This window comes from Saccoglossus kowalevskii, chromosome 3 (assembly GCF_978046115.1).
Source record: "Saccoglossus kowalevskii chromosome 3, keSacKowa6.1, whole genome shotgun sequence".
NCBI classification, from domain to species: Eukaryota; Metazoa; Hemichordata; class Enteropneusta; family Harrimaniidae; genus Saccoglossus; species Saccoglossus kowalevskii.
The window spans coordinates 25817688-25836234 of NC_140643.1; the positions used below are offsets into that span (position 1 = coordinate 25817688).

At 34.7% G+C, this 18547-nt stretch overlaps 2 protein-coding genes across 2 annotated transcripts; both read right to left on the bottom strand.

Annotated features, from left to right (window-relative positions):
* Nucleotides 1–8973: 8973 nt before the first annotated feature.
* Nucleotides 8974–9974, bottom strand: LOC144345911 (uncharacterized). The gene is made up of 3 exons (XM_078007011.1): nt 9443–9974; nt 9129–9305; nt 8974–9033 (listed from the first exon to the last, which is right to left on the bottom strand). Coding segments are annotated over exons 1-3 (711 nt in total). The 3' UTR covers nt 8974–9031.
* A 2462-nt stretch (nt 9975–12436) lies between these two features.
* LOC146747645 (solute carrier organic anion transporter family member 1C1-like) lies at nt 12437–16603 on the bottom strand. The gene is made up of 7 exons (XM_085497405.1): nt 16195–16603; nt 15489–15707; nt 14657–14841; nt 13909–14081; nt 13600–13661; nt 12653–12903; nt 12437–12478 (listed from the first exon to the last, which is right to left on the bottom strand). The coding sequence occupies exons 1-7, from the start codon at nt 16601–16603 to the stop codon at nt 12437–12439; spliced, it is 1341 nt and encodes a 446-aa protein (XP_085353531.1).
* Between the last annotated feature and the right edge of the window lie 1944 nt (nt 16604–18547).

Here is an 18547-nt window from a genome sequence, read left to right on the forward strand (position 1 = left end):
TATGAATACTTACAAAGGTTATGAATTATGGTCTTTATTCCAAGAGAATATGATTTCTTGTTTTCGTCAACACACCTGAAATATTATAAGATTCTTAATCAATATCTCTTGAGTGACGTTATGTGATATTAGAGAGCTTCGCCTACGCGTTTTACACGTCCGTGTACGCGTAACGTCCCGAGTTGCAGTAGTGATGTCATTGAGTTGTGTTAACGTTTTCGAGTGCGCGTAAACTGTGCACAGCTGATTCCACGTAACGTGTGCATTTATTTTCCTTTCAGGACAGTCACTTATACCTTCGGTGATTTGTTCGTGTAAGCTGTATGTAGAATTTCACTGTTATATACTCAGACAATATTTCATTCATAATATTATATGAAACTGAACCAACAACTAGGACCACGTAGACCTTTAATTTTTATAATGAATTTGGACGTCTTTTCTACGATGCGGATTCTACACGTAAAACGTGTACTTTATATTATCTATGAGCCTCTATGAGTTAGTATGTGACCTCAGACAACTCCAATAGGACGTAAATAGGAGCAGGGGATAATTCCTTCTTTCGAATGAAATCGGAAAAAACAGTATAATGCGTGATAAAGAACATTATACTCCTGGATATCTTTAGCTCAAACGATAAACCACCACTACAGTTGGATATACCTCACGATACTGTAATATTTGCTCCATATATGAACTTGCTTGTGGCTCGTGCATATATGTAGTCCATTGTGCAATATCTAGCGGCATACCCGACTTCGGAGGTGGTTTATCCCGTGTCATTTATTTTGCTTTAATTCATTTTCTAGATTTGACATCCGACATTATGAAGCAATATAATTATCTAGTTGTTCTATGAATGAATGCATGGATGCATGAATGGATGAATGAATAAATGAATGAATGAATGAATGAATGAATGAATGAATGAATGAATGAATGAATGAATGAATGAATGAATGAATGAATGAATGAATGAATGTATTATATTACTCAGCTTTGGCTCTCACATTATTAAATATTAATAACAATGTATTTACTTACCTTAATGTAACTATAGTAACTGGAAGATTAATTGTAGCATTAGCCATTGCGAATACTGCCATGAAAAACATGAAACCGGCAATATAGTTATATTTTGGTTCGATACATAGTTCATCGGAAGCAAATGTGCTTTCCAAGTTAATGTCATCTATACATGCACACATGGAGTAATTCTGATAAATTTGAAAAGTAACATAGAAATATAAATACATGCAACTTACGAACATATAAACACACAGCTCACAAGACTAGAAATGAATTTTTTACTGGTGTATCGCTAGTAAAATTACATAATGTGTGAACAACTAACATAAAATTGCTAAACTAAACTATTTTTATTATATCTTAATTATGTATGTGTTCCATTATAATCCTGCTTTTAATCATATATGTCAGTCTATGTTTATCTTAGATCAAGTAGTGGCTTTCTAGATAATTATATTGAAGGGCCACATTCGTCGCTAAGCACGCATTTAAATTTCATGAGAACAATGTAATTTAAACGTGCTGTATATAGTCCATCAACTAACCTTAGGTCCAATACTTTCTGAACATCCTGCATAACACGGCGAGTAATAATTGAGGCCAGTTGAACCACAAACAGGTTGGTAATGATCTAATTTGCAGCTACAGTCTGCATTACATTCTGTGATTAGACTGACATTCCTGAAACATACAAATATCTTATTATAATTACAAGCATATTACGAACATTTAAACATGCAACAGAGCAGAAGTATGCCTATATATAAATGTGCTTCATAATCTGTAGAAAAGAAAAACAATAAAACGATTCACTATGCTTTATACGTTTTAATGTTTTTTGAATGCAGTGGTCAAAATTCGAAACAACATTATGAGAAAATAATTAATGCACAGGTCTTCTCTATTCACTCTATAAAATGAAAAGCTCATTAATGACAACAAATATATATTATTTTTTTTTGGTGTGGCATCTTAGGATTGCAAAATACCTGGTCGTATTTACTTTGGAATTTGGATATTTGACAGCAATGTAGTTGAGTGTTGAGAAGCACAGTCTTCAGATACTATATTCAAACACTTCTCAAAACAAAATGAAATAAATCAATTAAAATGTGTCTCAATATTTGAAGATAATGAGGTTGCATTGTTCATCACTAACCTGCTTCTTTCCAAATAAGGGCCTTCACACGGAAACACCAAGGCTAGACCATTAGATACAACGATGACGCCAACTAATATTATGCAACATTTCATCAACCCAGTCAGTTTTAATTTCAGTCGCTTTATAATATATCCACAAACAAGGCTAGCGGGACAGTTGGGAAACAACCAAAGAAAACCTGTAAGTAGTAACATCTGATAACAAATTGCAATCTTATATAATAAAAGTGTTGCTGTTTTTTTCGTAAAGATATAGCGTCAGACAGCAGAGGTTACTCAGCCATTCCAAGCGCTAATATGAGATTATATTTCATGAAGCATTCCTTTCTCAAACAACACGTCATGTTCTTTATAATTTTATTTTATTTCATTCAAAATAAATTCAATTTTTCAAATCTGCATGTGAAAATATGTTGAAATATTCACAATGTTCTCTAGTTTTAAGTACTGTTGCTAATGGGGCATAACATTTCTAGTCGTATAATGAGTAAGAGAAGGATATACAGACCCCCATATTAAACATAATGTGATGTCATGACTTTTGAAAGGAGTGAGCACATCCTGCTTCATATATGGTACCCGTCATACATCACTCTGAGGCATACTGAAATAGTGTGTGCGCGCAGACGAAGGTCTACGCTAGACAAGTGACATTGATGTTGTATTTAACCACAAGTTTATCATATCTGCCGAAATGAATTATGTAGAATTATGATTTAGAAATACATTCACGATTATGTAAAAAATGTAGGTGTTTAGTTCTTGGTTCATGGTTTATTCTAAATAAGAAATCAATATCAATAATAGTAGTCAGGAAAAAAATTGAAAGTTTCCACTGAAATGAATGTCATACATACCTATTATTAGGTTCCCAGTACTAAATGTGAAACCCAGATCTTTTTGGAAGTACTTCGGCAAGAATATTACGAAGCCAACTGGTTGGTTGAGAGCAAAGGCAAGCACAGTCAATATTAAAATTGGATATTTCAATATGTTCCATGCAGTGATCAGTATTTCTAAAACATAAAGTACACATTATTGAAATAATACAACATTATTATGGATATTATTAAGACCATGATACTTTAAAAGAAGACAATTTACTAATTTACTATATATATATATATATATATATATATATATATATATATATATATATATATATACTCGACAGACGTTGTTTCCAAGGACTCAGTTATGGAATTATCGATTTTCTAGTACCAATGAGAGAATTTTATCAATGTTGGGGTGGTTTTTCCCATGGGTGCCATGATTGTCGCTTGAAACGTAGTACATACTGTATACTCCATTGTGTCAAGGAATTGTTTGCCGCTTTATAAAATGATCTTATGCATGGAGATGACTGTCGATGTGGAACAACTAGACTATGGGACACATCCGGCTAATTCAGGCACTCATAAGCCTTGTAACGCGATGCGTGTTTATGAAGCCATTTACATATTTTGTTCAGAAGAGCGCCATCTAAGCGCTATATCTTCAAATCTGCCATGTTTAAGGTCGCTATTTTATAGTCAGAATAAACTAAATAATAATCAATGTTCATTTTTCATATTTTATATTTGACTTCTCACTTTGGTACTGGTTGAAATTTGAAAGATTATATGACCGCGCTCTGGAACATATAGATTTTACGCTCTCAATGTAAATTGCGCATCAAGGAAATTGTTACCTTTTCCGTGGAGTAAAATGTTCATTCCGCTATATGAAGCAACGTCAGAGCTCTTGGTATATCTGCTTTCCGACTCGGGGATCTCTTTCCGCCCCCTGGCATTTCTCTTGGGATGAAACAAAACATAAACGACAACAACAACAGTGCGACAGCTCTGCCAATTCCACCTAACCACCATGCTCCAACCCAACGTGGATCTTTATCAGTTAGACCAATTGTGCTCATATCTACACGGTAAAAATCTACGTATATGCTGAGACAAGCAGAGCTGATGACGCCAAATCCAAGAGGTAAACCTATGCCCCATGCCGCTTCTAGTATGCCTGTGTGAAGTCAAATATGAATAGACAAATCTCTACTGTTTAAATAAGCATGACACTTCTTGTTAATTGATTTGAATTACGGAATTATATTAATTCATTATTATTTTTACTTAAAGATACTTAGTGCGTGAATACTTTCAAATATGGATTTAAACATTGAATGCAATAAATATGCTAAAATAAAGGTAATATTCCGCCATGATCTTTTCTATTAAATGCGCTTGCGTGGTTGGAAGACATTACTTTACCTATATTTGCCTCAAATAAGCCCCCATACGTAGTACAATGTTGACAGCAAATTGTGTGTAAATTGGCTGCAAACGCCGAGAACTTTATCACACACAAAAATGTTATATGTGCCATCAATGTAATCAGAGATCTTTTATTTTAGAACCTTTCATGAAGCGCCGTAGGCAAATTTCCGGAAGTGTGAAATCAGGATCGGGATGGTAACTTGCAGGTAGTTGAAGCAGGTTGTTGATTAAGATGTAGCGCTCCTCAATGGACATTCTTTGCGTGCCACATACTCAAAGCCGTCCCTTCCTTAGTTTTGCACATAGGCAAATGATTCGTCACGGTATATTTCAATGACTGAAACCAAAAATAGGAATACTTTGGGCTATGGGCTATTTTGACCTACGCTATAACTGTTTTATTGAATAACTCGAAGAATATTTGTGTTGTTGGTAGTCAAATTCATAAGGGGATAAACATTGTCCTCATTCAGATAACTCGTACTTATCTATTATGAGGCGGATGAAACTTCTAGCCTGCTGTAGGTGATGTCCTGCATAACCATTCATGGGAGGCATAAACCTGTACTTGCCTGTACTTCAATTGTCGAGTTACTCGACTCAAGGTTAGAGGTAGGAAATGGTTCATCATGAGTTAGTTGGATCACTGACTGAAGAATTAGAAATTTTACACTGACAGAAGAACACACTCAAACCAATTCCGGGCACATCACCCTTTATTTAGTTCATTCCCAAAAATATTTTTAGAACAGTAAAGACAGAAATTATCTGTAGCATTTAGACTTGGCATATAAATATAGATATAGAAATTCTGTATATGAATGCAAGTGTGGTTGGTTTACAATCTGCATAAGAAACAAATGAAGTTACCCATCAGGTATGAGGACATACACCGGATCACAATACAATTTATAGCCAATTTATTATACAGTATTTGGTATATTAGCCATTAACCTCATCGTGGTTGCTGCCCGGCGGGGGATGCATAGAACTTGCCTAATGGGGTCGTACCCCTGAAATGAGTCTCGTTTTTCGAATTTCAGGTATTAGTATCGGTCTTATTTCTTGTCAAGATTGGTATAAATATCGGTAATATTTTTCTGATTTGGTATACTTGTTCAACCCCCAGTTTTTGATAGCGAACCCCTAAGGAGATCAGAGAAAGTGAACTGTTGTTTCTCATTTGACAACCTAAATAATCTGAACATTGTTTTAATAATATGCTCTTATATAAGTGACAGAGCTGTTTCTATGGTCAAAATGCATATTTTAAGGAGGGTAGCTACTAAGGGTAATGACAAGGTGGCAAGTAATAGAAAAGTTACAAAAATACAAAAATTTTATTTTCTGAGTAAACATAAATGCATGTACATATACATTTTAGTTTATTTCTACTAGAGATATGATTCTGGTAGACTAGTAAACAATAAATGTGTAATACATGTATATTATAAGATCATTCTGCTCAATATACACAAATAAAATACAATATATATATATCCCTGAAAGGTATTGCATAGGGTACATTTGCAGTGTCAAATCATATTTGATCGAAGTGCATTAATAAGACAGTCACTAAAAATTACTTTTGATCAGCCTCATTCAAAATATTTAGTGACAGAGTTTATGATCCTATTTGATCTTGTTACTCTAGCCTTTCCATTATGTAATTCTGTAAAAATTGAACGTATACCATCAGCACCTCTTCTCTGAAATGCAATACGCAAATGCTGATGTTGAAGACCAGATGATGCCATTTTGTCAGCCATGGATTTTGAGATTGTGCAAGACTCAATCATAGGTTTGAATGTTGACAGGTTAGATTTTTCCTGTCCTGGTAGTGAATGACCTGAATAATATTGTCTATTGAGAAAGAGTGAAGTAAACTATTACTGTGATTAGATTGCAAAAACAGTTCTTGCAATGCTATTACATCATTCTGTGCATTATGTGCCTCATAGGTTTTGTAAAGAATATCATGAACAAGACATTCCTGTTTATAGGATGATCTGCCAGGATATACATGTTTAAAATGAGGAAACGTGTCTAGAAATCCTGCCAATTCTGCACCAAAAGACATAGATTTTGAAGGAAATGTGTATTCATTGAAGCAATTATCTCCATGCACAGCTGTTATCCGCACAATATCTGCTTGTGTATCTGAAATAAGAAAAAAATGGAAATTAGCAGTAGGTAAATAAATGTACATGTTTGTACTAATTTCATTGCACTCATTGCATCCCCCTAACAATATCTGTGTATCTGAAATTGTTTACACAGGGACACACACACATACAGACACATGCACACAGATACACCAAATTCATTACCTCCCATGTGAGCTAAAAATCATTATCAATTTTTGGTGAATCTGATTCACAAACAATTCAGTGCATGCATGCCTATGTTTATCAACTTTAAAAAACACTCAACTTATATTGTAAGGTAAGTAAATACATTTCATTCTCACCTAAGCATGTAGTCTCCAGATCAAAAACAACAAAGTTAACTGATTTATTAGTGAGTGGTGTAAGGCCAGGTGGTATGACAGGATCTGGAATTTTATTGATATCTGGAGTTACAGAACTGAATGTAATATTGCTTTCGTATCTATCACCTTCTCGAACTTCATGGGCAACATTACACTTATACTTTCCTTCTTTAAGCTCGATACGTCTTCTTTTGAATTCTTTTGATGATTGTTTTGTTTTTTTATGCTTTCTTATTTCATCGAACTTGAGGCCCTGCGCCACAGTATGGCGTCCTGGAGATAGGCCTATGCTTTTGTTAACCTGTAAATGGTATAATAAAATAACATTAGACCATAAATATATTAGTTATTATTGAGTCAAAAGACAAGTCGGTTTATTGACCAATTTTAAGTGTTGTTTCCATGGTAACCGACTATAATTGGTTAGGTTTGCAATGGTGCTTACTTGATTGATTAATGGAGTTCTTTTAACAGTATCATTGTAAGTATTATTAATAGGACATTGGTCAATTTTTATTATTTTGATGAGTAAACAGTTTCATCACAATAGCAAAGAATAAATAAAAAGTAGGAGTACACAAACATGTTTCTATGCAAATATTGACTTTGTTTTTACCAAAATTCATAACATTTAATTGTTTCAAATCTGGTTCATGCATTTTATATTTTTTTTGGTTTCAAAAATATGATATTAATGACAATCCTTAATAGTTCAAATTGATTAAAGGAACAATATTTTATTTTTTATTTGGCAATATTAAGAAAATTTACTAAAAATAATATTTTATTCAGTTATTGTTAAACACTAAATTTCATTTCAATTACCTACCAATTAATAAACTATACGGTATACCTTTGTATATTGGTAATGATAAACTATCAGAACCACAACATTTATTTATTTGATCTAATACTCACGTGAGATACATATGAACAACCTTCATTTGTCTGTGCTACTGCTGAACTAACTCTGTAATTCAGACTCTCTGAGGAGCTATAGTGATGAGATTTAGGAGCTTTTGATGCTACGGTTTTGTTCAAACTTTCATTAGCCTGACTAGACCCGAGACAACTTAATTTTTCTTTCTGCCTGGCATATTTATTAAACACGGCACTGAGATTTTGACTGAGAGATTCTCCTTGTAAATCTTGGCCCCGTGGCAAGGTTTTATGTTTATAGTGTTCTGGTTTTGGTAAATATTGACAACATAATGCATTGCAATTTTCATGTGAACCAAATGCATGTGGCACAATATTTTATATCGCTGAACTGAGACCTTCCGGATTTCCCTCATTCTGTGCACAAGCATAGTTGAAACACTTCTTCAAATAGCTAATGACAGATACAGTAAGATGCTTGTGTTTGTTTCTAAGAGCATACAAGTCATTTCCTAATGTCTTTTTAACATGATTTTTGTCACTTCGCTTCTCTATTTTATGGTTAAACTCATGTCTAGCATGTGCTATGGTGGTGCTATCGTCATCGCCTACAAGAGTGCCTACTAGTACATCACTACTTTTTGCCTTTTCTAACATCTCTATAACCATGCTAGCTTCCATTGCCCTTGCACTGCCTGTGACTGTGCCTTAACTCCTATCTTCTTTGCATATTGACATGTACTACATCTCTTACTTCGTACTGCATATCTTATGCACTTTCCAGTTTGTTCACCTATCATTGTTGCATGACCTTTCAAATAAATATCAAAAACAAAAACATTTTTTTTTAAATGTTTGAACTTAAACATATCTACTTCCTTTTCCCTATAAACATCAATTATAAGAAAACATACATGCATTTATTTTGACCAACCTGAAAGACTATTGTAACTTCTTCCACTACCACGTTTTTGCCATGCCCATCTACTGATGCTGTAATGTTTACAGTAGTTCCTGAAAAAAAAAACATGACCATGCAGTGAGATTAAAAGTGCACATGTTTTCCAAATATTTACATTTGTCTAACCTGAACAATGTTTCATCATATCTAAAATTATAGATTTATATTATATTATATACTGACCTTCAAGTTCAGAATTGTCATGTTTATCTGATATTATATTTACAGGGTTTTCTTTAGTCCTGAATAATTAAAAAAAAATCACTAAAAAAATATACCAATAACATTGTGTGTACATGTAATATGTAAAATTGCTTAACCAAAAAAGGTAACTTACATTGTGGCCTTTTTTCATCTTCCAACGATTGCAGTACCGAAGCATTAGCTATTTTTTCAATCGCAGCTCCAACCTCTCTCTCCCTGGACTTCAAGCTTTTATGATGTATACCAGGTACATTCAAAGTACTAAGAAAATTGTTTAATTGCCTTTCACCAATTCCAGCATGTAACATACCTGAAAACACATTTATATTACAATAATTATAGTTATCTTACTGATCGAACTGTTCTCAAAAATATATCATTTCTAACATCTACAACTTGAATACATATAACAGCAGCTACAACATACCATAAAGCTATGCAAATTACCGATTGCGAGTTTGGAATTAATATCCCAAACGGGTAATCCTGTTGTCTTTCCTTCCTGTCTGTGCCTGCTGCCTGTATATACGCGATTAATAAGTAAACACGCTGAATTATCACACCGGACGTACAGGACACATCCAAGACCGTAACACTTGTCACCTACACAGGAGCTCAGACGCAACGGTGCACTACACTGTTTACACGCATCAAGGTCTCTAGCAAGCACTCCAAGATCTACAACACGACGACCCACCTTCAAATCAGACAATTGTACACTGTGCTCTACAGCAACACAATCATCATCTAGGTAATTGGCTTTACCGGGAGACGTCATTACTTCTTCCTGATGCTGAATGTCAATGACAACGGGTACATCGTCGCTAGGTTCGGCAGCTCGACTGTGGGAGGAATGATCGTCATTAGGATCGTACACTGTTTCACCGCTTGTTACACGTTTGTAACTGCCATCTAACCGTACAATCTCTCGCTCGAAAACACCACGAGTAACAAATTTGCCGTTTTTATTACGAAACATACTTGTACAGGAATTTAAACACAGCGCTTCATAAAGAAAGTGTTTGACCTGACCTTCAATGTTTACCTCGAGATTTGCGGCGCACGCGCATAGACATATGCGCAGAAAAATGCGCAGTTTAAAAAAAACAAGTTAGCCGCATCCCACGTTAATAAATCAATAAACAATGCAACTGTTGGTTTACATGTGCTTCTATTGGAGATGCTCTTTTAATAGAGTAAATACAGTAAGTGTTTTATTTGGAATAAACAACGGTGACAGAAATGGTACTTTGGTATAAATATGGGTATAGATTTTGCCGCTATCCAGGTATAAAAAGGGTCACACTTTTGAGCACTCAGGGGCACCTCCCTACCCAACTATATATCAACTGCACCCGGGGGTTGCTGCGTAACTCCTTTTATGCAGATGAACAATGGGCATATGATCAGATCAGAAAAAAATACGTCACAGATGTAGACGACACACCTGATACAATTACGGACCACTTGTTTCCTTTAAAAAGTAAGGTGTAAGTTGCGCTCTCATGCATATTTATCATGAGGGAACAACTTTGGTTTGATAACCAGTGAAGGGTGAACAGATTCCTACAAAGAAACTTACCCATTCAGGAGAAAAGTGTCGAACACATAGTAAGAACAATATAGCGACAATTGACGAAATACAACAACGAGCTCGAGTGGCCGACATGATATACGAGTATTGAAGTTGGTAAGCTGCCCTCTATATTTTATTAGCGTCCGAGATGTGTCCTTTCGTTTTCGTCCTGCAAGTCACCTTTTATAAATTATAGGAAATGCGTGGGCCGTAATGAATGAGTGCGACTATTCAAATAGTTTGCCCTCTGACAATCTATAAGAGTACCAGAGGGCATTGGTTTGCTATGTTATGAATGGATATAATGTGAGGGTTGACTGCATTGTAATATCACGAGCTGTTTTCATTTATGTTCCCTTTGTTATGGGTATGAGCGGATTGGTATATTTTGGCAGATAAACATGGAGGTCGAAGTAGATGTTTATTATTGTCTGTTCAATTAATATCTCAAGAACCAATTTTGATGAAACTTGATAATATATGCTATTCGATAATGCACAAAGTTTATTATTTTTCGGTTCATAACCCTTGCATACTAATTACCTAATTTACATATTAAATATCCAAATTCAAGTATTTTCACAAGCAGTTCTGTATTTTTATGTAAAACTATGTGTTTACTTGAGTCAACTATCAATGTGGAGACGTTGACTTACATATGTGACACACGGTGCAGGTTAATAATTGACATTAAGTGGTTATGAATTCTGAAATTGTTTACTTCTCGCATACCTTGTCAACAAATATGAAAATGAGTACGCACCTTTCCTCGGCTCACCTCACTATGAATTAAATTTCTTTTTATGGTTTCGTGTTTCTGATGGATAATAATTTCATTTTAATTTCTATGCTCCTGTACCAAAACTGGTATCAGATTGGCGAGCTGTATAAATGCATTGTCATTAAATAAGATAAGCAGTTCATTCGTGACTGGATGCATCATGTTACATAGATACATTATTCGCCCATTGCTCTTCTATGCAAAAGTTTACGTAACATACGTACGATGAAGTAACACACAACCTGTGACGGTGTCGCCAAAATCATTTCCTTATCGTAAAAATTGTAAAATATGTCTTCATCATTGCATCATTAAAACATATTTACTTATTTTATAGAACACCACAGAATCATGAGACATACAAATACCTTTTATGGAGAAAACATATTTTATATATGTTTAAAAAAACCACGCTCATGAACTTATTTATATACTTTTTTGAACTGTAATGAACGCATATAATATGGTTCAATTATATTATAGCGGGCGCTCACCTCCTCTGCGGTAAAACTACACGTCAGGGCCATATTGCGGCTGCCTATATATACTGCCATTGTATTTTTCAGCTTTTGTGTTTTCAAATATCTATGTGCTATGTGAGAGAGTGTTACTCACAAATGACAAATTATCTATTATGGAAGCATAAACTCCTACCTTAAAAATATAATTATATATGTTTGATTCTTATTGCTCTGGCATATCCTGAGTAATATTGAACGAATATTTTTAAATTACGTAACTCATATTATGACACATGTATTTTGGAAATGGGGTTAAAGCGCGATAGTCGTTGTGTTTGAATTTCATGTAAATAAACAATGTATTTTACACGCGTTGTATACGTCGCTATGAGTCCCTTATCGAATAGGACGCGACGCGACGACTGTCGTCCTTTAATAATTGGCTAACCGATTGAATAACTATATATTAGGAGAGTACAATAGGAATAATAAAGATCAACAAATCACAACTCATAAGACATTTAGTGAAATTAAAATAACTCAAATTAAAATAAAACAAAAACAAATAGGCGTAAAGATGACCATGTTCGTCAATTGTCGTTGGTTTTAGGCACATATGAAACTCATGTCTTTTCGAGAAGGTTTCCCAAGATATCGTCGGGGTCCTGTATAAGACAAAAAAGGAAATGTTAATATCTGAGGTAAAGTAACTGGGTTGTCGTTAGTTGATCCTACATATGATTTTTTTCAGACTTGCTTCCAGAGAAGATTGTGATTCGATGCATAACTGTCGAGCCTTGCCCTGATTCAGAATGAATTATACTGTATAGTTTACTCACTGCAATACTGTTGGTGGAATATTCAACACGTTCCTCAGATTCTTTCATTTCTCGTTTTCTGAGTATAAATAAAACACCGCTGTAGAACAATACAGCAACAATTCTAACAGAAATGTCTGCTCCTATGAATAGTACACGAAACATGGCGTTGTTGTATTGTGCACATGCCCCACGTACACCGCATTTCTCTCGCCAGAGAATGCATGTGACATCAATGAGTTTCCCAGCAATAATGCCCAATGGTATGGATACTAAAAAACACGCAATTAGACAACACAGTATAAGTAAGTAGGCGGATAGTTGGGTTTGAATCAGAGGCACATTGTATTTCACATATCACAATATATCACGAATGCTGAATAAAACTAGAAAAGCATATGGGTGGCATTAAATACACTAGACAAATAATTATGAGACACACCAAAACAGGATGATGACATGCCTTCATATGATGCGAGTACATCGTTATAGGAAGCTGACCGTTATAGGAAGCTGACATGCCTTCACATGATGCGAATACATCAATTCATGATGCTGACTCGTGATGTAAATACATTATGTAATGACATGATATGATATTACTTCGCAATATTACAGGATGCAGACTTACTACTACGTGATGCAGATACATCATCGTATGATAGACATACATTACGTGACGTAGTTAAATTGCTACGCAAAGTCGATACGTAATAACGTGTTGCAGAATTTTATTTTGTTTTCTGGGCAAAGAAGTTTATGACTCGTGCAAACAATATTAATTCAGAAATGATAGGCAGATTTTTTACCTTATTCTAAAAATCCCGTTAATTTTGCTGTATCTCAGGAACATATTTGGAAAAGCAGGGATGGGATGTCATTTTGGGGACCATATACTTTCTATAGCAGAATGCCGGGATGCTTTGGAATTCCTTGATTGGAAGGGAGAATACAAAAACCCAACTTACTTAGTGAGCCTATGATGGTTTTAATTCCAATTGCAAATGACTTCTTGCCCTCATCAACACACCTGTAATGATGGAGTAAACATGTGAGACATGTGCACAGTGACAGTTTATTTGTCATAGTACGGTGAAATTTACGCTAGATTTGAAGTGAGTTGAAAGGAATTTGTTTTCAAAATACATGTATTATACATTAAATCACTTAATCCATAAGTATTTCGTCACTAAGACAGATTACACTGGCATCAGGGCTTATTCACTGGGTTACATAATGTGAACGTACTTGCTTATATGTGATTATAACTAACTGACCTTAATAAAACCATGGTGCTTGGTAAATCAGTGCTACACTTAGCAATGGCGGTCAACATCATAATAAACATAAACGGAATAAAACGCGCACATCTCGGTTCAATACATAGTTCACTTGTAGCAAACGTAGTCCCGGGCCTCTTATTATCAATACATGTACAATCACTGTAATTCTATGAGTGGAAATGAAAAACGACAGAAACAAATTTCACTGATCAATACAAACTTGGATTTATTAGTATAAATAACTAAACATGTTCAATTCGTATATTTTGGGTAAAATCTACACTGAAGACACCTATGAACGTGAACATTGTATTTTGACCAGTAGTAACGTTGAAGGAAGAGAATATAACACTAATTGATTGATAATTTATATAAGGTACTTATACTAAATCGGAAGGTAGCGAATATGTTCAACCAACCCTAGGTCCGATCGATTGAGAACATCCTGCATAACACGGCGAATAATAACTGAGACCATTTGAACCACAGACAGGTTGGTAATTATCTAGTGTACAGTTGCAATCTTTGTTACATTCTGTGGTCAGATTACCATTTCTTCAGTGGGCAAAAAAATAAATAATGCAAAATAAAGAACAGGTGGAGATCGTATGGGACGTTGAAATGATAACTGAACGTTGGTATTCTCCTAAACATCTTTAAAACTTTTGAGCTGCGCCAACAACACTTCCTAGTGATTGTATTTCGACATTATATGCATTTTGATGCATTTTTGAGAGCTTACTTGCCTGCTTCCGACAAGATAAGGCCCTTCACAAGGTAAGAATAATGCAAGACCATTTAATACAATTAGACCACAAACGATAATTATGCAACATTTAGTCAAGCCGGTCAATTTCAGTTTCTTCCATTTGATAAAGTATCCCAAGGCAATATTCACGGGGAATTCCGGAAACAGCCACATGAATGCTACAGACAAATCAGAAAATATACATTATAGCTTACATGAAAAATTATAGTATAAAAAGATGAAAGTATAGTTGTGATCACACATGGAACATACAGGGAAAAACACTCAATATAAGCGAAAACCTGCCTATGATAAGGTTTGCGGTACTTGCACTGAAACCCAGATCTTTTTGAAAATATTTCGGTAGAAATAACACAAAACCAACAGGATGGGAGAGAGAACAACCAATTACGGTTAATATATATATAGGGTTCTTCAGAAGGCTCCACACAATACGCAGCAATTCTGAAGAAAACAAAAAACAGTGAATAAACTACGTACTATTAGAAATTTCATATTGGAGCGTCAATCGGATTAATTATTAAGGAGTGCGATAGTTTCCTCCTAGCATATAAACGTCGAGAAATGCATTAAATCATTGTTGAATGAACACCTCGAGTAGAATAATGTAGTAGAGTAAACGTGTAAACATCAATGTTGATCTATACCCGGGGTATGTACCCCTTCCTAATCTTGGCGTGTATTGTTATGTACAATTTCGAACCTTTTCCGTGAAAACACACGTTTCGTCTCTGGTATGAATCACTGTGCGACTCCAATGAACTAAGTTGATTCGTGTTGATGAACTTTTGCTCCCTTCGCATACGTTTCGGAAAACAGAAAAATGGTATAGCTATCACCGTCAAGGAGATGAAACCAGCAACACCAGCCAGCCACCATGCTCCAACCCAACGTGGATCACTTTCAGTAATTTTTATAGAAGACATATCCACTCGGTAAAAATCCACGTATATTCTTAAGCATATTGAACTGATGACGCCAAAACCAAGTGGTAGGCCAATTCCCCATGCAGCTTCAACAACTCCTAAATTCAAAATGACAAATGGAACAATAACTATATGTGACGATGTCTTTAACATTGTTGTTATTTTATTAATATTAGGGTGATCGGATGTTACGACACACTTCTCAGTCAGAGGCTGTAAATCGCATAGATCTAAAATACTCTGTTATTATCACCTGCCAAATATGCTAATTTTCCCCAGAGACGTCTTATATTCTTTACCAAGTACCCACGCTTACCGTTTATAACCACATATTGTATATATATAGATATATTGTGTATTCAGATTACAAACCTTGCACTTTCATTCATATGCAGACTGTAAACCGAACATTTCCAGTGCTATGTAAACTGTACATACCCATACTTTCAGTTTAAATGTGTGGAGTTTACGACTTGCATGTAGGTTTACAGTCTACATAAAATCAACAAAATGTTTACAAAAATAATCGATCAGCCAGAATAATGGGTCACTTGAATAAGAATAATACAAATGTAGCATACTTACCAATGTAGAAAGATGACTTATCACCTGAAAAGTCATCTATAAACGAAAACCCAAGCGTATTGTAGCAACTCGAACCAACTCCAGATAAGAAACGGCCAATAAATGACAAATAAAACGCCAGAGTGTCTTCTTCTTTGTATACGCGCACGTTTTCCATGCACGACTGACTTGTATTTGCATGAACCGTAAAACAAAAACGCGCATCTCCATCGCTGGCAGAATAATTACCGGCCTGATCGTATGAATAGGGCTTAGACAAAAAATGGGGTAGAATACTGGAAAATAATGATAAACTCGAGATGAGAACACCAATTCCGATCCATCGTGGTCTATGTCGATTCTGTCCACCAAGAAAATAACTGATAAATGGAATACCAATGAGTGAACCAATGGAACCAGCACTTGTCATGATGCTTACTTGCTGAATTGAGAAACTGATGGAAATAAAAAAAATCCCAGATGTACTAATCATATAAAACTCTTTGGAAGGTCTTGGAGTATATTTTAGAAAAATGTTTGCTGAACATCAGTGAAATCAGTGGTTTATATCCAATATTTCTCTTAGCAATATAAATTTTGATTTTTGTTCTGGTTGAAGCCGCTTGAGCATTTCAATTTATTATCATAACGGTTCAACGGGGGTGAACATTTATAAATTAAAGTGTGAAGTGATACAGACGAAATGACAAGAACAAACATGACCAAGTTGGACAAAACATGATTTTCTTTACATTTCCCTATATATAACTTTCATTATATTAGTATAATGAGAGACACTGTATTTACCCTAATAGTATTTGTATTCATCTTATAAATACAATTTACAATATAGATATGTAAATACACATGCATTCAGGTAAGCATACAGGTTAGCATATAAACAGCTGATATATCAAATTCTAAAATAATGCATAGGCAAATACAATTGCAGGCTGTTGAATAGTATGATTATGCACTGAGGAAATGAAACTCATAAGACTAACGCAGTAGAATTTTTAAATTATATATTAAATTTCATATTATTTTTTAATAAATGCAATTTAATGAATTGTACTGTATACATTTTTTATGTACAAACAATTCCCAAATATGGGTTACATTTTGTATACACAAGTAAATTTTTTGTACAAATCCAAATATAAATTAATTCTTGTATACAAAAATGTATACATCTTTCCTACTGCATTTTGGTAAGGGGTGGATTACTTAATTGTATTTTATTGTGAGAACTACATTTAAACGAATTCTTACCCATATCTCCGCTCAAGCGTTGTCAAGACAGATCCTACATATGCAAACATGACAGATTCTATTACATTAACCACAAAAAATAGCGCCACAAAACATCTGATGTCGTGAAACAATTGCATCTTGCCGTATTGTCTTTTGGGACGTCGTCATGTGACTGATCACGTGATGTATTGTGTTCGTCTTTCATCACCTTCTGTTATAAAAGTAAAGAACAACGAACACTGTTGTATAGGTCAAATCTACAATTCTAATTGTTAACATTGAATTATTGCAAACATGACCAAGTTAGACAAAGTGAATGAAATATTCTTATTATGAACATTAATTAATGTTAATAATGTTAATATATGCTTCGATAACACTAATACAAATCTGACAAAAAAATCACACTCTTTTGTGTATGTTATTTTTCCCTAGTCCAAAGTCTGTTTTCATCTTAATTTCAGACCTTCATGCGTAATGCCCGTATAATACATTATGGGGCAATAATACATTATGGGGCGAGGGTCATGGTATACCACTACTGTTGATTCTACCGCTGTAGAATATCAATATAAACTTCCATAATGACAGAACGTGCCCCCTTATTTTAGTACTGGTAGTAGTTGTGCGAAAGTCGCAGAAGTAGACGTTATTGTAATAAATTAGTTTTTTCGTAGTAGTTCCCACTTGTGTGAACGTTTCGCAGTTTTACTTGACCCCCATTGTCCACTGTTACATAGAAAACATTCTAGAGGTCAAGGGGTCTTGGTTTCTATGTTGATGGTAAACACGATAGTTTGTGGGATTTCCATTCAGTGGATTTGATACATGTGATACAGTTTCCTGGTTAGACTAGGATTGAATTTTTTTGTACACGACTTGTAAACTGTACAAGTTCACTTTGTCAGATGTGTTGATGTTGAATGCACACCAGGCGTGTGAGAGAGGACTATTCCTGCTTTTATATCTCCGTAAATCATTTCATGTTCGGGAATAACGTAATATTTTTTATCAAATCATACAACGTTTAATGTTATCTGAATACTTAAAAAACGCTATATTGAAATTTCAGTGGTGGTGCTTTTGTCGAAATGAAATGCACCGGTTATAATTGATTGAT